Source organism: Melanaphis sacchari, unplaced genomic scaffold (assembly GCF_002803265.2).
Source record: "Melanaphis sacchari strain LSU unplaced genomic scaffold, SCAv2.0 Contig0_pilon_pilon, whole genome shotgun sequence".
In the NCBI taxonomy this organism is placed as follows: Eukaryota; Metazoa; Arthropoda; class Insecta; order Hemiptera; family Aphididae; genus Melanaphis; species Melanaphis sacchari.
Genome location: NW_020270366.1, coordinates 11,263,575 through 11,288,464, shown reverse-complemented (window position 1 = coordinate 11,288,464; position 24,890 = coordinate 11,263,575). Strand labels below are relative to the sequence as shown.

The 24,890-nt window shown below is 22.9% G+C and overlaps 1 protein-coding gene across 1 annotated transcript in view; it reads left to right on the top strand.

The window, feature by feature from the left end:
• The window catches only part of LOC112603364 (glutamate receptor ionotropic, NMDA 3A-like), a 131,115-nt gene that overhangs the window by 25,280 nt on the left and 80,945 nt on the right, over positions 1-24,890 (top strand). The window contains exons 2-3 of the mRNA XM_025351895.1: positions 19,119-19,187; positions 19,421-19,706. Of these exons, the coding sequence (XP_025207680.1) occupies positions 19,123-19,187; positions 19,421-19,706 (351 nt within the window). The 5' untranslated portion in view covers positions 19,119-19,122. The remainder of the gene's footprint in view (positions 1-19,118; positions 19,188-19,420; positions 19,707-24,890) is intronic.

Genomic DNA, 24,890 nt, shown 5'->3' with positions numbered 1-24,890 from the left:
GTCCAAAATATATAATATAATATTTGTATGGTTGATATTTAGCCAGCTTTTTTTGTTCCATTGCCAAATGTGCAATACACCTGAATTTACAATACATTTTATCTGATATAGTTTACAGTGAAAACCATGACTGTTAGTTCATTTACAAGTAAACTGAAAGTTTAACGTGATTTATTGCAATTGTTTTAGGTTAAATTTTAAATTTTCAGTAGTGTAGCGAAAAAGCTATTGATTTAATGAATTATAATGTATATAATTAACAAAACGTAAAGTTTGCTTTTTTGGTACCTAGTCAATTTGGGTGCATCAATTATCACATGTAATAAAGTAAATCAATATTTTTAACTATAAATTAGAGAATAAAATGTTATTTATTTAATTCAATAATAAGTTATAAAAATCTACAGTATAATATATTGTTATTCAATTATAATCAAAATTATTGTTTCAAATATTATTATGAAGCTAAAATGATTGATTAATACAACATGTTTTAGTTTCAAAACTGATGGGCTTTTAAAAAAAGGTTTGATCTAAAGAGTTTTTTTAAATACTGAAATTATAATATGAAACTTTAAATTTTTCTACTGTTTTTTTTTATTTTTTCAAAATCTATAGCCACAAGTTTATAAAAAATGTTTCTAAATACATAGTTAGATCTCATAAAAACATTACTATATTTTATTCAATTTATATGAAATCAATTTTAACCTTACTTGATTTAAATTTTCAATATAAGGAAATACATTTTATTTAAAATATATAAATATGTATAATTATAATTAGTTTTTTTTTTTTTTTGTAATATTTCAAATAAATAATCAATTAGAATGATTATGAAACATATTTAAGTTAGTAATATCATATTAAATAGCTTTCGTTCGTTATTTAAATTTTTTTAAAAATATTTCAATTTTCCTGTTGGTTTTTAGTTTTCTTCTATTATTTCTAAGACTAGAAACTATACTAAAACCAATAATTAGTATATTAAATCTTCCATTCAAAATCTTAATTAGTGATTTTTTATAACTTAATAAGTATATACACACTTGCAGACAGTGTTGTATGAACCATCATGAACTGGACGAAAGTAAAATTTACTTAGAGAAAATTGACCATACTGTTTACGGTACTTGTGGCAATAGTAGGTAGTCATTATAGTTTTCTGCAATTAAAGTGGATTTCCATTAAACTCATTCACGTGTACGTATAAAATGAAATGGTTGTCGCAGCCGTTTTATATGCACCTATCTTCAAAGTTAAATTGCAGTTGATTGCACTGTTTTATTTTTGTACGTTCCATCCAAGGTAGATCCATCAATTTAGCATTCAAACTTTAAAATTTTGATTTCAAATTAAGTACTTTTATATTATATGTCTAGAAAAATATTTTTCAAAAACATTTTTTTAACAAAAAAGTGATGAGTTGTTTAAAGATTTTAAATCGAAATTTTGAATTTTAAGGGTATTTGGGGATATTACATCAATACCCCGAGAACTAAATATAAAACTGCCATGTTTGGAGCTGAAAACAAAAAACGTTGCTAAGGGAATAAAATGTTTCTAGAAAATTGTCAAAATCGTAGTTTTGGAGAGGAAATTCCCTAAGTATACATACGTAAGCAGTTCCATGTAATTCTGGCTGCGAATCTTCAATTGTTATAACCTATACTATTTTTTTGTGATCGTTCGCGATTTTGTATTATATAGATAATACTCATATATAGTGTCTAAAGTAATATAAGTAATGCATTATAATGTAGTACACTTGTTCAGTGATGATATGACCCAACGATCTGAAATACGCATTTGGCAGTTCGTAAATGTATGTTATGTAATTCACAAATTCTTTTCAAGAATAAAAGGTTACTTAAGTTCAATTTTTACTATATTAGTTTTTTCCAATCTTCTTTATTTATAAATATGAAGTAATATGGTAATTAGATTTTTAATATCCAAATATTATTGGTATTCTAATAAACACATTAAAGGATGTTTGGTAGTTTGTCTATGATTGTTATACTAGTGTCCATCAAAATAACATAACTCAAGGAAATTGATTAATTATAAAATATTAAATCAAATATTTGGTATTATTTAATTTTTGCTATTGCACATTACTCACTAGCCTATATTATATACATATAAATTATAATATAATACTAATTAAGTAGTATTAACTTATCATAAATTATGAAATATGACTTATTATTACTCTAAATATCCTAATAAAAAAGTGTCAAAAATAGTATATTATATGCATAAGGAATAAGATATTTTATCACTCACCATTGGTTCAAAGTATTATAATATTTGTTAGAGATTATATCTAGAGACATTTTGCGTAATATTATTTAAATTTTTTTAGTCAGTCTTAGCTATTTTTAATTAATTTAAATGTTTATACATAATATTATAATACATTGTTTATAAATTACCTGAATTAATATATCTCAGTTCAATTAAAACTAAATTGTTAATACAAACAACGATTTAATTTCTCATTTTTATGACTTAATAGCTTATTTTGCAAATACAATATAACTTTTACAAGTTGTAAAAAAAGTCGTTAAACCAAATTTAATATGTAACCTACACGTTGTAGATATTCTTACTGTGATAGGTAGCTATTAAAGAAATTTTTTACACTTTTTACATAAAATAAGTGATTTAAATAGCATTACATTAAATAAATTTACAACATACTAGGATTTTAAAGATATTATTATTATGTTCAAGCAATATTATTCACATTTTTTTAATTTTTCTTTAAATTTTTGAATTTTTATAAAATTTCATTAAGTATTAAAACATTGGTAAAAATTAAGTTTACTTCCAGGTTATTTTTAATTACTTCATTCTATTATATTTTGTTACGATTATATAAAAGTGCAAAAGCACAGTAGATTCATGGTTTTATAAATAATATTCCCGTCTTATTGATAAACATTTATGTTTTATGGTTGTACAATTATAAAAACATTTATCTTTGATCAACGCAGCAAATAATTTTAAGGTAATATTTAATCACTAGTTTTAAATTTATTATTTAATACAACTTTAAATAATTGCGTTGTAGTAAAATTATCAAATGAAAACCGCAATCATCTCTTTTTTTGTAGATTTTTAAAGTTTAATTGATCAAGGAATGTATTTTAATACGTACCTTATATTTATTATAAAATATGTGAAAAACCCTTTACCTACATTTATTTTCATATCATTAAATATATTGTTTATTGAAATGTATTAACAGAATTGTTAAACATTGTTTTATGTTGCATAATATTTTATTAACATTTTGTACATAAATAATTTATTTCTCAAATAATAATAAGTACTTAAATGTCATACAAATGTATTTGAAGAGTGTTTTAAATTTAATATTCATTTATATAAATTATAAGTACTAACGTGGTTACATTGACTACGTAGTTTGTATATATATATATACGCGATTGTAAATATGAAATTTACTTTAGGTCTAACTCAATTTTAACTATTATACATGTTATGTATGCATTTTGTATAATTAACTGATAATTCAATGGACTATTTAAAATTATTTTAACAGGCTTTTTTCAATGTTGAACAATAATAAATGTTGTAGTTAGAGTAACCTGGTTGTCAATGTTTAATGTATTACAGATGAGTCGTGTAGTGTGTACTCATGTAGTATCTTGTTAATGGACACGATACAAGTGAGTTTAGTTGCTATTCTGATTTCGACTTTATTCAATCATCGATTTGTCGTAGTTTAAAATTTTTATGCGTTATTATATTCATAACTTTTAATTGTTCTGTTTATGTCATTATTTTAAAAAAAAAAGGAGCTTTTGCTGGTTATTAATTATCTTGGTTATTCTGTGTTTGCACAATTGTCAGAAATCATTCAGCTGTTTAACGGTTATTGACGTCTTTAGATTTCATGTACCATTAATCTTATGGTTCTTCAATTGCCTTGACCTTTTTCTATCTTATTTTTCAATAATTGTTTAAGTGACTATAATTGTTATCAAAATGATTAATTCCAATAGATTATTTTTTTAATAAAACGCTTATTTTGAATAATTTAATTTTTAATTTTATAAAATTTAATCATATAAGATTTGCTTAAAATAAGAATAATTTTTCTTAAAAAAATGTTTCTGAAATATTCGTACCTATAAAAAAAAATATATATATATTTTTGGATGACTATATTCAGAAATACATATAGTTAATTATTCAATTTACTAAATGTTATGTATACAAATTAGAAGACAGGCAGTTTTAAGTAATTTTTAATTTTTTTACTTAAAAAGATTTAAATTAGTCAATATACTAAATATAATAGCTCAACACACAGCCGTCACAATTTAATATTATATTATACGTATAATTATTGTTGTATTACATAATATGTATTAACGTTTTTTCTTACGAAAATTTATTTTAATTTAATTTCAAATAAAATTTTATTTTGTTAATTTTAAATCATTTTGAACGGGTTTTGGGTGTATTGACTTTATAACGATGTTTGTGTTTTTTATGAGTCTTTTATCAGGTTTAAGGAAAATTTGTTTTGATCTCCATTACTGAGAGTAGTTTTTGGTGAAATTGCTAATATATTTTGCATTTTATGTGGTTTATAATATAAATCCCTTAATTCAATAGTATTTTTTTTTAATAATTGTGAAAAAGTTGACAAAAAATACTGAAAAAGCGTAAATTTATGTAAAACTAGTTTTTGACAAAATCGAATTTTTTGTTTTGTTTTAATTTAGATAAAAAATATTGTAAACTTAATATTTTCAAATAAAAAGTAATGAAAATAAACTACCATAACTTTGACGAAATGTTACATTCAAATTAAAGTAACGTTTTTTTTCTTAGAGCAATTTAAATTTTTTTCAAGACTTAAAACATTTGACTATTACTCTTTTATCATAAACTTCTGAATAGAATGAAATTTTTAAAATGTGTAAATCAGTTTTACTTATTTATACTTTAAACTTATTTACACGCCATTCTATGATATATCATTATTGAGTAATAAGATATGATTTATCTATAACTTTTTTGCCAAAAATCATATTAACCTACTAAATAATATATATTATAAAATAAAACTGTTTCCTTCGCTCAGATTGTCTTTTTGTTGTTGTTTATATCGGTTTATAGAGCTTAAATTTTCCATATTATTAATATAATAATATATTAGGTATACAATACATTTTGAAATGATTTATGGATCTAAAATATGTAAAATATGTGATATATATACATATTAATTTCTGAGCGCATATTACATAATACCCCTCAAAATACACTTCAAAGTTATTATTCTCGTTACTTTTTTATATTTAGTTTTTATGCTTATTTTTTATGCATAGAGAAATATTCACAGAGATATGAATACTCTATTAAACGTATGTAATAAACTTCAAGAATTCAATGGATCTAAATTGGTAATTCACTTAAGGTATACACGTTGTTTATGTAATGTCATATAATATTAAGGTAAATACTAATAATTTGGTAAGACATAAACTTTTGAAGTTTAAATAATTCTACAAAACGAAAAATATATTCTGATTATAGTTTGTATACTACTCTACGTACACATATATATGGAAGATGAATGTAAAATATTTCGTTACCTACTTCAAAGTCTTGTCCGTCTTGTTTTTGCATTTAATATGTTGTTAGTTTTACAGTTTAAGAGGTTTCTACTTTTATTTTATTTAAAGTATAAGTATTATTATTTTTCTATTGATTAGTACACTATAATATACGTATATGCTATAATAAGGTAATTCAAACTAATATGTTTAAAAACATTAAATTACAATATTTTAGATACACATGCGTATTTGATAAATTTACAACAATATTTATAGTTACCTATATGGATCATATATCTGCATGAGTTTGGATCATAATAGTATTAGGTACAACAGTTTATTCGGATTTGAAATATTCTGCAAACATTTATGTATTAAAACATTTTTAAATATAATAATACTAGTACTGGAGTTAATATAACATATAGAACAATAGAACATTTTGTTATAATACACATTTTATGTTAGATCAATTATAAACTATAGACCTAGTTATTTTTAAACCACTAAAATATATCTTCTTTCTGTTTATATTTTTTGAAATTAATTTATTGGTTATTATTACTTAAAAATATTGTGGCATTCAATTTTATAACTAAAAACTTAAATTTAAGTGCAAAGAACAGTAATTTACAGTATGAAACCAATAATTACAAAATGTCATTTTTTGTATTCATATAAAATTAATGATTGTTTTGTCAAAACAATATTAAAAATAGTTGTAAAAGAGTTAGTGTCGAATAATAACTAAAATAATTAATATGTTTAAGGTACTACAGTAAAATTTCATTCTATAGTTATTATTATCATTCTCATTAAATACGTCATGTTTATTTTTTAGAAACAGATTTAAGTAAATTAATTTATTAAGTGTATTATGTATACACTATATAAATGAACCTGCATAAACTTCATTTAATTTTAATATTGGATACAATAAAAGTGAATTTAGAAGATTATTTGTATCTTTTAAATTAATATATTTATGTCTTAGATTGTGACATTAAGCGACCAATTAATATTAAATTAAAAATAAATTAAATAAATAAAGCATAAAGTAAATTGGTAGACAATGTTCAACATTTAAAAAAAAAAAAAAAAAATTGATCTACAGTTTTAAAAATTTAAATTTAAGGTTATCATACAAAATATGTACAATTATAATTATCTTTTAAATTTATATCAGTACATAAATTTGAATGATTTAGCATTTCTTATTTATTAACAATCTATTCTATTTTTATATCGATTAAATTAATTAGAGAATAATTATAGTTTTGTGTAATTTTAATTTATATGTATTTTTACTTGGTATACCTTTTTATGAAAACATAAAAATTTATATTCTAGTATTTAACTGGTGATGGTTTAAAAAAAAAAAATACAAATTAATAAGTATGCATTTTGTGTATTTGACATTTATTTTTGTATGTAATTAAAAAATAATGATCTTTTATGTAACTCTAAATCAATCGTTTAAATCAAATATTTAGTTTCGAATTCAATATTAAAATACTGGAAAAATTGTATTTTAAAATATTAAGGATGAATGCTTGAGTTGTGTGATTTTAGAAAATAATCATAGAATTATATTACACGTAATAAAGTTTTAATTTAAAAATTATAATTTATAATAGATAGCTGAATTTGTAAACAAAAATATATTACTTACCTATTTTTTAATGTTTATTAGAAATTGTGCACAAGACATTTATGAGTTTGATAAATGCCATTATACACTATTAAACTAATTCCATACTGTCAAAACTATAACAATAATCAATTTTGTTTCATGAGGATGTAATTTATGCATAATTCGTGTTGGATATTGTTTGATTGAATGTTTAATGACGAGGATGAAAACATTGGATATATCAATTAAATTAATTAATATAGTGTTTTTATTGTTAATTATTTATATTACGATATGGTGTTACATATTATTATTTAATTTAAATAGAGCTAAATCTTAAATGTTTTAATAGTAAAAAGTGCAAAACGTATATTTTAACTGTTTAACAATCAATTTTTGAAAATATTATTACACATAGTGTTATTGATAAATTATTTTTATTTCTCAATATAATGTTACACATATTTTTAAAACAATTAATATTCTTAATACTTAATATCACATTATTATTTTATTATATATGATAAGTTTATGTTTTTATTTACATTATTTTTTACTTGTTAAATATTTTTAGTACCGTTTTTTAAATTAATTGTTTTTTATGCAACATGTTATATTATGAAATACAATTCAGTTTGATATATAGTAGTTACATAACTTTTATTTTTAGGTACTTGATCTAATGACGATACACGAAAATTATTAAAATTTTGTCAAAGTATATAAATGTATTAAACTAACTCGTAATACTAACTAAATGTATTCGTCATTAAATAAAAAAATTAGAAATGCAATTTTATCTAGGTATTTTTGAGTATAGTAGGTAATTTTTATTTTTTTTTCATCTAATAATATTATGTATAAGTAATGTTACATAATACATGTATGTATATATATATAAATTAAATAAGATCTTAAAAAAAAAAAATCTGTCTTATTATTATTTATAGTATTAGAATAACTAAATTCTTTTGGTCATAAAAAATAGTCATAAATTATATAGCAGTTGAAATTTATACAAAAAAGAGATGTTCGGTTATGTTAATTTAAAAAAATTTTAATTTTACTTTTTTTTAAATTTAAACGATACTTTTTTAAAACCGTTAGTAATATCCCATTTAAGTAAACTAGAATTATATTAAATAGTAGGTATATAATAATGATGTTTAAGACGGATTCTATCGTTGTTATTGTTACCATACCGCAGAGACTTATACTGACTTGTAAAATCAATTTAAGAAAATGTTTATTTAAAAAACTTTTTGTTGTAAACCCAGCATTAAAATGCAGGGTTTAATAAAAAACTAAAAATGTGACATAGTATTTTTCCTTACCTATTAATTAATGCTGCACTGAAACATTTTGTCTTCATTGTCATTTATTTATTTATATCCAATCGTGTACATAATGGATTAATCAAGTATACTATACGTCTATACCTATAAAGATTATTTATTGAGTCAAATTTATTTGGAAGGTTATGGACTTTAATATGTCAAAACAGATAAAAAATTGATACATATTTCTAATGTTATAATTTATTACTGAAAATATATAACATATTTATACTGGTGCATTAATCATATTATTGTAATTTTTGATTGTAACAGTGTGATATTGAAATACTGCATAAGAATATTCTAAAATTATGATTGTACGAATTAATGCAGGATAAATATAATTAAATTTAAAATAGTAACAGTCTAGTTACATTTTGATGATGTATAAATAACTTGTATTAAATTCAATATTTTTTATATTGATTCATACTTAAATGGTTTTCATATAATATCCAAATAATTATAGTCCCTATAATATTATGCTAATGTAAATTTGAATAATACATTTTTCTAAATATTTAAATCAAATCAGAATTAATTAATTAAAATGGTTTATTTAATTTTTAAAAAAAAAAGTCTAATTAGAAAATTTTGAATATAAAATGAGTTAATATGATAATTGAATTATATTATATTATGAATGTATTTTAATCGTACTATAGTCGATTGTAGACATTTTTTATCAAAATCAAATTGCATTAGTTTATTATAAAATAATGATTATCATATAATAATATAATATTACCAGTACTACTTATTAACTCATTAGTAATAAGTCAATACCGGTATATTATAGAACAATATTTAAATAGATTTGTCGTATAAATAATTTGATATTAATATAAATACTTTAATGATTTAAATGTAAATAGAAAATAAGAATACACGTAATGGTAAAAAGTTTCAAGCTCCTGTGATTAAAGTTTTTGAGTTATAGTATATAACGTAAATGTCTTAATAGGATAAGTCACTCACTGGTAACAAACTGCTTTTAGAGGAAGTAATACAATTTTGTACGTTTATTTTGTTAATGTAAAGATCCAAGTTTCTTTTCAACTCAAATCTGTGAGTGAACTTATTAGGGATATAATTTGAAGACATGGCTTGAATTAAAAGGTTGATATTCAATGTAAGCCGAATGTGAAAACACTTATAATGGTGATTTATAAATTAATTTACAGTTTTTATTTTTAAGACGTTGTGTGGGGTTTGATTAATTATATATGTATAGATTACAGACATCAGCAGTGATACTAATAGTTATATTTTAAAATACTTGAATGTAATAAATGTTTGAGAGTTTAACTGGCCCCTATGTTTGAATATCATAAGATCCGCGTTCTAATGATGAGTTTTTAATAAAAATAATTTTAGTTTAATTTCGAGTTTGACTTATTTAGGGGTTACGTTAGAATTTTATTTAAAAATGTCGATAAAAAAAATGTGCAAATTTTATGTTTATTAGGTATTTGTATAAAATACTTGGGAGAAACCTTAAACCAATTAATATATTTTCAATCAATAATAATTAAAAGAGAATGTATAATTTTTTAACTACAAAATAATTTATATATTTTTGTGATTTTAACGAGTTTGACAAAATTTGAACTTCGAAGGCTTGTAAAAAAACATGTTTTCAATACATTTAGATGGCTATAAGAACATTTTGTGAAGAATCTTATATAATATTTTTAATATATTTACGAAAAATAACATATAACATTTATAATGAATATTTACAAAAATTATTTAAAAAATTCAAAAGATTATAAAGAATTAAATAGTTTAAAATTAGTCTAGATATTAAAAAAAACTATTTATAAATATGAAAATATCTTTGTCACATGGCATTTTATTAAAACTAAAATTATTCAATGTTTTTGGAATGTGACACGTAAATGTTCGTTTATGACTTACCTAATCAATCGTTGAGGATAGAATATTTTATATTATGTTACATATAGTATGGACATTTTAACGAATATCCATAAATTTATACCTGCTATTAAAATGTAGAACTAGCCATTTAAGGAATTATTCGGTAAACTACTATATTTCATATTTATCTTAATTTCAGAAAATAAACGTAATTTAACGTTTTTGATGTATATGTCACGTTCTAAATGTTGCTATAAAGTTTAAATATACGTGCGAAATAGTTAAATATTTTGTTTTTAGTAGTAGCTTATTTTAACCAGTATAATAATTTATCGCTGTTAAATATTAGTAATTACTAAATACATACTAAAAGAGTACGTGTTTTATTTATGAATTTACTGAATATAACTATATAACTTTTATTCACAAAATATAAAAATAAATATACTAATTTTAATATTTTTACTTAAAAATCAAAGTTAATTTTTTTGACTATTTGCATTGAAAAACTAACCGTCAGAAATCTGCATAGTTTATAATTTTAAAATTAATCGTTTGAATATAAAATATAAAGCATCCAGTGCTATTTAATTGTGAAATAAATACGCATTATAGGTTATTAAACAAATCTTTTTCAAAAATATGCATTTTTAATTAGGTTAAAGAATAATATTTTCAATATTAATATATTATTTAGCATACAATAACATTGATGTATATGCATTGATGCATATAAAATCAAATTCAACTTTGATACAAATTTTAAATCCACAGTTTTACTTTCAAAACTTAGTTTATTGTTTAAATGTTTAAAATTATAATTAATAAGAACGTAATTCAACATTTAAATATTCAATTTTAGTATATTTTATATTTTAAGACAGAAAACTTAGGGTTATCATTTCTCCACGAACCGTAACTTAAACAAGAAGAAATGTCATTTTGAAAGTCCATGAATAATTTAAATTATGAAACTCTTAATCCGACGCATAATTAGTAACATTTAAACATTCAAGTTTCCGAGATTTCTACACGATGTTCTATAGATTAAAGTATTAGTATAGTAGAATCTATAGGAAGTATTTGCAATAAACATATTAGTTGATAAAATTGGACTTTGCAATACGATTGAGGTCTTTTTTAGGTATTTTTCAACTTAAAGATTATATGGATTATAAATAATGTTGGATATTTGCTTTAAAAAATGTTCTTTTAAGATGCAACTATATAGATATTTATGATTAAGTTATAATTTATAAATTATTTTATATTATTTAGAATATCATAAACCTAACTTTTTTTAGGTATGGACTTAAAAAAGTATAAAATAATTTTCTTAAAATTATATTATTGTTTTGTAATTAGTTATGTATAGTCAACTAAATAAATAATAATTTAACCGTGTTAAATCTTTTTAATTTTAATATAACTATAATGTATTAATTTTATTGCAAGGTTAGGAAAAGAATTTAAGAGTTGTATTCGTTTTGGTAAGATCTGTAGCTTGTTAATGAAATAAATTATACAGAAAAGTATTAACTAAAATATATTTTAACTTGCATTTTAATAAGAGTATATTTAGTTTGATTAAGTTAGATTGACAAAAAATCAAAATTTAAATTAATTGACTATTTTGAGTAGGAAATAGTTTATATTTCAAACATTTCATATCTATATATCAAGTTATTATTTACTTATGTTCAAACAATATGTTTTACATACAAATTGAATAATTTACTAAGTATAGTGAACAAAACTAAATTTAATATGTACTAATATCGAAATATTATCTAGTGTACCTATTATTAGATAATTATAGTAAACGACTAACATACATTTGCGAAATATGATCGAGCAAGCATGTTTAATATATACATTTATGAATTAAAAAACGTTGTAAAACAAAAATTTATTTTTAATATAAATTTAATAGTATTTCAGTATTTGTTTTTAATTAAAATGTATTGTAGTTATATGTGCAAGGTTCAATGTTGCTGATAATTAAGGATTTGTCACAAAGGGTTTCGTATTTTCGTTAATGTCAATTATATATTCAGTGCTGTGTAAAGATTTTTAAACAGTAATACAATTAATTAATAATTATTTTATAGTTAGAAAAAACTAATTAAGTTCTATTTTATTTAATATGCTATAGGTACACCTAAAAACAATTATTTAAATTATCGATCGTAAGGTGACAAAACTTAAATATTTATTATTATCATATGTATAAAATAAGTATAATCATCAAATAAATATGCTGTGTACTTAATAAATTATATAATAATATACATCTAATATTTATATAGAATATATCAACATTTTTTTCCTTAATATTTTATTTAAATTCGATGTTTATGTATATTATTATTATAATGAATAGCATCTTTAATGTATATATTTTTTTAACTTTCATGTAATAACAAAAAAAAAAAAAAAGGAAGAAAAAGAATCAGACAATTAAAAGCACATAATTTCTTGACAATTTAAAATTTAAACAACCAATATTCTAATTTATGGTTATATTATAATATATAGTTGCTTTATTGATTATAAAACTGTAGACACAATTAGTTATATCGAAACGTTTTCTGATAAAAACACTGATTTAAACACACATTGAATACTCTGAATTGATATTATTTGGTTTTACATTTAAAACATTGTCTAAATTATCTAATACATATTTTAAAGTAACACAAATAAAAATGAACCGTAAAAATTAGTGATAATTTACAAAAATTAAATTTCAAATAAAAGTTAATACAGATTAACTATTATACTAAATTTATTGATACATTATTATATAAATAATATAAATATATATATTATATCTCTAACCAGTTATTTACCGAGATAGTTTATTCAGTGTAAAGGTATTTTGTTTAAAATAACAACAGAGTTTAAAGTTTAGACATCTTCGTGTGGTGTATAAAATAATGTAGATATCGGACCCGCAATGATTGCTACAAGTTCGCGACAGATGGGACTACCCTGATGCTATGTTCATTATTATAATCTTATACACTGTGTACATTATAGGATCCATCAAACTTTGTTTTCGGGTGAAATAGTTTTTGTTGATATAATAATAATATTAATAACTATTGTCTCGTATAAGTAATACAACATAATATCATTATATTAGTTTTGTATCGTAAATTATGTCTTTAGAAACAAAAACAATAACTAGCAGAGGCCCCGTAGTGTTATACGAGGCGCACTATTAAATCAATCGGTAAAACATAATATCGAAAAATGCGCTGTCGTCTAAAATGTGTGAGAGGAGAAAGTGCAAGGTGGTGTCAGGGACTGAATTCGCCAATGGACACGCGCTTGCACCCGAATCCAAACGTTCACTGAGTGATCGATTGTGGCAGCGAAGGTACCTATTATATACTTATTTGGTATATAATATCATACAACCATCATGTATATTGTAATACAACAATATGTAATTATTATTTCACGCTCATATAGACGTACTTGTGCACTTTGAAAAATAAATGAGCGAAATTCGTGTATGGGATATTATTGAAGTCATCACAGACCGAAAGTAAAAAGATATATTATTATAGGTAGTACCAATTCATGCAATATATTACACGAGTACAGAGGCAACAAATCTACTTTGCCGATATAGTGACATCTTATTACTAAAATTGGTATTTTCTTTCTTTAATCTGGATATTTTCATGTTTTAAAAAAGATGGAACAAGCAAATACCCAGAGACCACTCTCTAGCTATTTTTGTTCAGATGACTTAAATCGAAGTTATTCCTCTGGTCTCTATATGGTATATATTATGGAAAATCACCTTAAGTTAGGTCACAGGGTAAAACAATTTTTTTTTTTGGCTACACCTAGAACTACTACATGGGTTAATCCCATGTCATTTTCCTTCGAGAAAATATCTTAAAAATGTAATACTGTAATAGTAACAGCTATCGCTCATCAACAACATAAATCGCTTTGTTAACCCTGCTATCATACCATCAGAATTATAACTTAAAGCTGTTTTTAATAATAATTTTTACATGTTTTTTAAAATATACATTATGTTCCAACAAGAATAAACATAAAGGTTACAAAAAGAAAAATTCTTTAGAGGATTGGTAAAGTCGATTTAAGCCCTGATTCGTGCCGAATTCGGATCCTTCAACTATAATCCTTATGGTTTTATCCTATTTCAGTATTTATAAATAAGTATATATATTATGTGTTACTAAGTTATCGTGTAAGCTTTATATGTATTTATAGTAGTTGTGCTGGATAAATGCGATTGGTGGACAAAGGTAACCACGTCAAAATTAACTGTATGGATACGACGATATCGTTTTGCTCAACCTTAACGCAACATAAATAATAATAACATAAAAGAGTTTAGAGACAACTTTAAAAAAAATAAAGAAATATGCATATAAAATAAGAATATTCTCTCAAAGTACAGATATGATATTATGTTTTATCGATTTTGAATTTCGTGGTTGGTGTATGTATGTTTTTAAGTGATATTATTTCAGTTCGTTCAAAAACCTCTAAAAAGTTGTGAACTTAAAGTTTCTGATATTTTTACCATTATACATTCTATAGAAGTAAACAAAACACAATACCAATACGTGGGAAAATGAAAATTTTCTTTGAAGATTTGAAAATGGCTTTTTATTCAATTTATTTAAATATTTTTGAGTTTAATGACAACTTGTGTTTAACTAAATATACCATAAATCTTAGTAATCAAAGTACTAAAGAGTTATGAGATAAAAATTTGAAATTGTGAATAACGTACTGTAAATCTTAAAATCTATCATAATTATTACTCTACTATGGAATATTGTATGGTTTTTTTTCAAAACATTTCTTTATACCTTTGTTGTTGTATAACGCATTTATAGTTCTACCATTTTATAAATAGAAAGTTTATTTTAAAAAGAGTTCTCCTCATATACATAATTATAATACAGTTATATATTATACGAATATAGCTTGTTTTTATTTTAACCATCTATATTTTAATAACATTTATGTTGGGTAGATATTGTATTCAAAGAATTATATGATACATTTTATTTTTACCAATATAAAAATTTTAATCAAATTATGATTAAGTGTATATTTAAACGAATATAATAACTAAATATGAAATTTGAATATTATATAAATAAAATATAAATATAAATTCGTGTTTATTGTATACACTTCAACAATAAAAAAAATAAAATGCTGAATTTAAAGTACCTAGTTTTTTGTATGGTGTGGTAAATTTGAAAATAAAATAAACTTACGTACATTAGATACATATTTTATATGTGAAGTAAGTCGTTATTATATTTAGATGACCTACTTTAAAGGGTAAACCACTGTGATACCATTTTTTTTTTAATAAAAATAAATTTACTAGTAAAATTATATTTTGCGTTTGTAATATAATTAGTTATCATTAGCTTATGGCTTAAAAAAAAAGAAGAAAATAATAATAAAAACTAATGAATTTTAAACAAAATATATTGTATTGTTTTGAATATACTGTACATTTTTTAATCATAATTAATAAATTAGGTATTTATATGTTTGGATAAACCGATATACTTTTAAAACAATTCAATATTTTTGAATATAACAAAATTAATATTTACTACATTTAATTGAACTAATTCATTTTAATCAACAACTTTAAAAATTATAAATCTTGATAAAAAAAAATTATTTCTCGGAACTGTTGTTTCCAATTTTATAACTCGATTACAAATATTATAAATAACTTCCTATAGATAACTCATATATTGTGATGAAACTTTAAAAAGTTTAAAATTGATTTAAACTTTAGTATTATTTTTGAAATAATAAAGGGTCTAAAATTTAAACAAAAAAAAAATAAAAATACAATGTACCTCTTGTGGTTTTTATTTTTTTTCTTAATTTCTAAGAATCAGAAGTTTTTATTTGTGATTATAAGTAAATTTAAGTATTGTTCGTTAGTGTTTATTATCATAGAATAAATTAGATTTGATAATTAGTTTGTTATTTTATAGTATGTTTAATATTGTAAACAACACAGAGGCATTTTCAAACTATAATTGGTTTCAAATTTGTTGATTTTTGAATTTTTTAAATGATGTAAGACACCTTTTGGGGATTTTTCTTGAAAGGGTTCGTGATAGGTTTTGTCAGTAAAGTTGAAAATTAAGTAAAGTTTTAAAGCAAAAGTTGTACATTATTTTACGATTTAGGTTATACGGTAATATGTTTTTGCTATAAGTAAATACAATCGTTAAAACACTTAACGAATTGGCTTTATGCAAATTTTTTATTAAAAAAATTGTAGTCATAATAAGAAAACAAAAATTTTGTGATTGCTCTTTTAAAATAGTTTTTTTTTAATTTTTAACTAATACAGTTAAAATAAAAGTGAAAAACCGTGAAAATTGCTCTTCTGTATACCGATATGGTTTTAAGTTTACCTTTTCATTTAGTTAATCACTGTGATTGATACGTAAAATGTAATTTCAATGATTAATCATGTTACACAAAAAATGATTGATTATGGGTGTTTCTTGCATGTATGTCTAAATTTTTAAGTATATTTTATATTTTTTGTCCTACTAGTAATACGGTATATTAAGCTAATTTTTGAAAAAAATATAGTATACACTATACATTATATTATTATAAAACCGTATGGTTGTATTTTTATTATTAGCTTTATAAAGCCAATAACCATATAGAATTGTAGTATACATAAGTTAAAATTAGTCTAAATTATTTGGACATTTCATTGCGTATAAGTAATAATAATATACATAATGGTGAAACGTTTCAAGTTCACGTGACTTATGTTTTTATTACAATATAATAGCTCAAATCGTTAGTGGATGAATCGTTATTATACTTTTAAATATCTGGTTTTGAGTGTTTTGACAACATTTTAACTTAAAAAATGTATGTGGCTTTACATAAAACCTTTATTTTTAATTCTGATAAAAAACTTACAAATAATCTTGTATTACGTTTTTAAGTCTTAGATATCAAAGTTAAAATATCATGAATATTTAAGTACAATTTAATTTGAAAATTTCCATGGTTTTAATGAATTTTGAAAACATTTAGACTTAGTTCGTACTTAGTTAACCTAACACTCATTAATCAATATTCTTTTTTTGTATTTTATCTAGGTTTAAGGTCTTATAGTATTAATTTTTTTAAATATTATTATCAAACCTATAGATTTTTAAGGTTTAATATCCTATTTGTTTTTATAAAATAATAACAATATAATAAAAAACTAATTTATTTAAATAAAAGTTAAATGAAATACATCGAGTTTGTTTAAAAATGTATTGATGTGCACCTTTTTTAATTATTTACATTTTATTTAATTTGATCATGCATTTTTTATCTTTCATTGAGATATTGTGTTATCAAAAAAATAGATAAAATAATATTATTGTACGCTAGAGGATTCATTTTTTTCCAAAACATTGTATTAAAGTTACTGAACTCGCAGAGGAGTATTTTAAGCATTTCAAAATAGATGGATCATTCAATAGAAAAAAAAAAAATACAACTACGTTATTCGAATGTTCACCGTTATTTCTAGAATTTTGGTAATATACACAACCTATATAAAACTGAATGTTTGAATAACTAGGTACCTGTTCTATTCTTTGGTGTTCGGTGCAATATCAATCAAAGACAGACAGGCACCGTATTATAGACTCAAGGGACACCAGATATGTGACGGATTTTATTACAGCTTTATTTCATTTATATTATTTTCTTTCTCTGGCAAACTAACAAGTATGACATATCAATGTTACACGAATTAGATATATATATATATTATTATTTATATTTTTCCCGATATATGTGGAATGTATATGAATAAATAAAACATAAATCACCGTTATACCACGATCGATTGTTCGTATGTATTAGTGTACAGCCACAGCTCTACAGTTATAATCTGGTTATGACTATTATGAGTCATACGTACTGCACTGACATATCATTCGTGTATGCTCAGAACTGGATATCATGTTTATTATCTTTTCTTCTAGAATTTCCTAAGGGTATATTAAAGTTTGTAAATCGATTTTATAACATGTGAACATTTAAAGTAATGTTATAAAAAATCATATATTTTCTGAACTATCAAAATGATATAATATTGCTTACAATATAGACTGAAATTAATGTTAACTAAAAATAAATTGAATATTTAGTTTCACAAAAATATAATATAATTGAGTTAAACTCATTCATAAAAATATAATTAATATCAAACTCTATGTGATTTCTTGTTAATACAAATTATGTCGCACATTAAGATTTTTTAATTATTTTTTCAATGTTTTTAACGTATCTCATATTCATACTAAAGCATAATCACTGATGTTTAAAATAGCCGAAGGAAAATATTTTGTACGATAAAATATAAAGAATTTGATAATATTTTATGCAAACGCTGTAATAATAATCTGTTTTACTCTATAGTGATCCAAAAGTATAACATAATGTCCGGATCAGTTGATATATCATGTTTATGTTTTTTTCCTGTTTTGATAATCCAATTTCCTCTTTGACCGTTGTATATAATTATTATAGTATCTTTTAAAAAAATTTAGAATTTATAATTAATCAAGACTTTTTTCGTGTTGACAGGAAAATGAAGTTAAGGTTCGTGACATTGCTGATAGCGCTTACGCTTTTGCCGCTCGTCTTATCACACAGGTAAATATTATACACAATTTAGAATATTCTGCAACCTATTTTGTTCCTAGTTATTTAGACGCATTTTGTACATTTCGTCGGAAATTAATTTTCTTAACATTTTTGATAATGAAATTACATCGTCCGTATTTTTTATGATAATATAATCATCATATGAAAATCGTGAGTGGCATTTCAATTAATCGACTTTTTGGATTTTTTTTTTTGTTTCTTAAAATTCGTTGCGTGCATAGCAATCACGTATACGTTTCGGTGATCCATGGCCATGACCAGGGTTCGCTGCTACCCAGGACTATGGACAGAGCGATGCCGCCGTCAGTGCGGGTACTATACGCCGAGATGCCGGCCAACAAATTCAGCACAGGTGCTTTGGAAGCTGTGCTTGATCTGTGGGCGAACAAGACGATCGTTGCGTGTCTGCTGCTTATACCTGAACCGGTGGGATCGATCCCCGCGCTAACTGCCACTAAATACAGGATCCCCGTTCTCTGGCTTCCTTCAGTGCAACGAGTGGACCAGGTGAGTTTTTATTTATTTACTGTCTATTGACCGAGATCACGTTTAAAATCTAGAATCGACTATCATAAATTGTGTGTACTCGATATGCTGTCCGGTATGGCTATGTTGTGGTGTTTGTTTCAAGAATCTGATCTATATAGATACTTATTACGATTAATACATATGCTTTTTTTCCTGTTATCGTAACACGGTAAGTAATGCAGATAAGCAATATATCATTATGGAAGATGCTCGTTTAAATATTATTAATAATTGTATATAGATACAATGGGTTGCAAACCTTTACTGGGTTACGTGCTCCAAGTTTTAAATCTTAGTTTTTAAAATAAAAACCACGTGTCAAGTAATTTATATATTTGTGGTTAGATTAGATAACAGAATGAGATTTTCAAAAAAATATTTACAGCTATTAAGCATTTAAGAACATTTTCATATTAGCTATTTTATAATTGTTCTAATCGTAATAACCCATAACATAATATTTTTAATATGTCTGCCATTCTAGTTTATCATTGGATCATTTATTAAATAATAGATGTGTACTTCTACTTATTTTATCTATTAATATAATAATTCAATAAAAATCAAAAATTTTATTGAGAGTCGTTTAAGTTTATTAAACGCATGCTATTTTTTACCACCACCACATTTTTGAAATAAAATTTAAATTAAAAATAGTAATAAACAACAATTCAATAGTGTACACGCATCGAATATTATGAATGATATCTGTAGTTGATTTAAAAACTGAAGTAAGTTTATAATTTTGGTTATCCAAGGCGTTGTTTAATTATTATTTTTCCGGAAAATATAGTAAATACTTTTTTTGAAGAATTTTGATTGATCTGATTTGATTAATTATGATTTATTTATGTTGACTAGAAGCTTTGTAAAGGCGAAATATAATATATGAGACAGTTTTTTTACTTATCGTTTAAGAACTCATTTAAAAAGCCAAATACATTTTACACTATTATATAAGCCAAATTTAATTTATTTTCTGCGAACATGTGCTAAATTTGCTTAGCAAACGTTTCTTTTGTCCTTCTTTTATTTTGTAGATTTTTTTTTTCTTTATCGTACTACATATTTTGTTAAACTGTAGTTGTAAATGTATTCATTTGGCAAATTAACTTGACCTATATGTTTTATTTCGTTGAGATGTAGTTAATTTGCTCACACTATTGTATAACATTTGGTATTTAAGTATCTATCTTAGTGAATTTTGTGCTATAGTTACAAAATTATTTTTTTACCCGTTAATTATTTAATCTTTATTTCTGTGTTTGGTCTTTCTATTAAATTGTCTTAATTAGTATTCTTTAGTATATACTATAATTTATAATATAATATTATATCTACGATAATTATTCATATTTTTTATTAAATACCACCTAAGTATCTGTGTTTATTATCTATGTAATATGTACTGCATTTATTAAATAAATAATTAGTATTTACCTAAAATTATATTATACATTTTTTTGTAAAAGAAATAATGTACCGTATAAAACCTGTATAAGTACATAAAGAAATAATACATTAATTAAAAGTTATTTCATTATAAATTTTTGATATTGTGACTTTAAAAAAAACAACATCACTTCAAAACTTTGTACTTAACACTATACGTTTGGAGTTTAAATACATATACAACTAAAATTTTTGATTATTGGTTGATTGTAAAGAGATCAGATACAATGTTACTGATTAATGTATTTGTGTGATTAAATGTAGTGACAATAATGATATTGAAAATTTAAACTACCTACTCAGTAGCATTCATTTCACATATAAAATAATAAATATTGAAATAATTTAAATTTTAATTAAATGGCAATCTTAGAATTAAAAGTTTAACAAAATAAAAAATCTTTTAAATTAAAAAAAATACATCATAATTATTATAAATAGTCTCCCTACATTCAAACTTAATTCTATAATCTATACATAACAATTGAAAAGATATATAGAGTAAAAACAATTCAAACAAAACATTTAAGTTAAAGAAAAATGAATATTGTTAAAATTAAAAACAATACTATAAATAAAGACAATGTAAGAATCTATTGAACAAAAATAAAAATAAAATTGCATGTTGTATTAATTTTTTTTAAATTATTAAATTTGAAACCTTGAAAAACACAATCAATATATTTTTTCAATGGATTAAAGGTATTTTTCTTAAAACTTTTGAATAACTTATTACTTCTAAAAAAAGTTTTACTTTAGAAAGTAAGAATTAACAATATACAATATTATATAGGTATTGTTCAGTACAAAAACTGCGTTCTGATTAAAAATTGTAGATAATATGATCCAATTTATTTAAATATTTTTTTTTTTTTAATACCATTATAAAATTCTTACATATCTCAACTGTTGATATATTTCACAAAATACTATTATCTCAAAATAATATTTATATAAAGCCTTCAAACATATTTATGTATATATAAATATACTTTTATATTTTATATCGACGTTTAGCAATAAGAATAATTACAGTTTTTATTTTTAATGAAATGCCTTTAATATCTATACATTGGAGTACACGATAAGAACATTCAAATCGATATTAGAATGTAACTCAGAGAAATTATCTTTATGCATATAATAAATATTGTTCTTCATTGTTGGTTAATATTTCGGCGTCATGGAGTTTTAGTGTAAACCACCCATTGTGTATTTGTTCAAACCACTCCTCTTCTATGATATTTATTTATTTATTTATTTTATTTTTTTTCGAGATCCTTTATATTCTCAATTCAGTTATAAATTTAAATTTAAAATGTATTACACTTTAATATCACATTTACATTTATCACAAGATATTTAAATTCTATTAACTGTTTTGCAATTTCTAAAAGGTACTTTAGTCAAGTTATTTAGTATGCAAACATGACACATGTATAGGTACTTGTATAATACTGCAAACAATGATAATTTATAACTATCACTCAGGAGTACTACCCAAACTGCTATTTATATGGAAATACTTTGTATACTTATAAGTATGGGTAAACATGATATAAGTGTGAGTAATTTGAATAATATACGAACTTATTAATTTTCGACGTCATCTTTATAAAACCATAAAAACTTAAGACATTTTATTCTAACTTCTAATTTGAGATGTAATTTCATTTCTCATGCATTTTAATATCGATGCAATTTAAATTAAATACTTGTTGTACTTAAATAGTATTTAGTAGTAGCTTATTTAGTATGAGTAATAATTTAACATAACAGTTGTTTATCTTATAATTTTACTAACAAAATAATACATGTTTTGATAAATTTTAATTGCAACAACAGCTGCAGAATAATTTGTTTAACGTTATTAACGAGTTTTGTAAAAAAGTAAAATAAAATAATACCAGTTACAGTATTAACCTCGGGCTTGAGTGAAAATAAAAATGTAGTTTTACAAATTTAATAAGCGATAAAAGCTTTGTATTAAATTAAATAATTTGCTGTTCGTATATTATATAATTAAATATCATAGTTATGAATCCGAGGAAAAAATTGTTGTTTACTAAATAAGAAAAATTATGAAAATAAAAAATATATCACTTATTTAGTAATTTGATAATGTATAATAGTAATTTAAATTTTGAATGACAGTTACCTAAAATGTATTTTATAGTTTATATTGTCTAGTAAATTATCATTTTTAATTTTAAATTAAGTATAAAAACATTTGTTATCTTAAATTATCTGTACAAATGTACCTATATATTAAAGTTAAAGTTACAACTTGTTAGTAAATCAAGATTTATGTCAGTTTAATATACTTAGACTGAATAATTTGCTCAATATGGTGTTGACAATTATTGTATAATTTGTTAGTTTATAGTTATGCACATGTTCGTGTAATTGTTTCGATATAAATACAGTGATAAAACAATCATTAGACACGTTGTATAATGTGATGAAGGTTATTTTGGACATCGATTATAAATGTACGCGGAAATTCAAAACATATCATTGTATATAAATTGACTGTTACTACATCAGGGAATACGTGTACACTTTATTTCAAAAACCGTATGTAATTACACGAATATCTATATATTTCATATTTCTATATTTTTAAATAAAGTAAATAAATTTGTGTTTCATGAATTATTTCAATAATTTACTTATTCTAATTATATTGTTGAGTTTTTAACAAGTTAAGATCACAATAAAACCATTAGTAATTTCCTCAAATCTGACAATACAATTTGGCGAAGATACTTGGTTAGGTTTTTGTATACTATTTCCATTTTTCGAGAACTGCATAAAAAAAGTTTCTTTTTATGATTATTATGAGAACACACCTTATAAAACCGGAAAACATTTAAAGTCGAATTTAATTGAACGAAGCAATTGTAAATATAACGAAAATAAAGTTAGTGATGATCGTTTTATTCGTAGTTTTGCGAAACATTTTGATACACCAATTTTAAGAACTTGGATGTAAGTTTAGAACCTACCTGTTATGTATTTAACAAGTCTAATCTTTGAGATTGATTATTAAATTTGTTTATTTCTCCAACAGACCTATAAAAATGGTTTCTGCCAAACAAATAATTCTTGGGATCTTCATGAGTCGGACTAACAAAATAAAGTTATCAATAAAATTTGACTTCAATTTATGTTACATATAGAGCATTGAAAAAACAAGTAAAAAATGTATGTATATAGATGAACAACTATATACATATAAATGTATGTTTATATATGTATATAACAATTAAAAGCGGAAATGGAAAACACTGCGTTGGTGAAAAATCGTAATGATTGGACGATTCCTAGACTGAGCTGCTAACTTCCAGAATTGGAATACGAGATTGCATGGGTGATGACGAGCACTCGCATATACGAGCTCTACAACACTGTACTGACCAATCTGATTACTTGTACATAACTGTTACGTATAATACCACGAAATCGGTTAAGTTAAGTTTAACTTTAGTTAAAATTCTTTCGTGAACTTGATAATGAACTTGAACAAAAGCGTCACAACAAATAGGAATAATGTCTACCGAAAAACAACGACGAAGCAGCTCAAGGAGCATGATAGCACGCACATCCAAATCAGTAAAATGATAAAAAACACGTCTGCGGTGAAGAAGTCGTAATAGTTTGGTTAACCGAATCACACTGATAGAAGCATGATTATTACTAACATTGTGA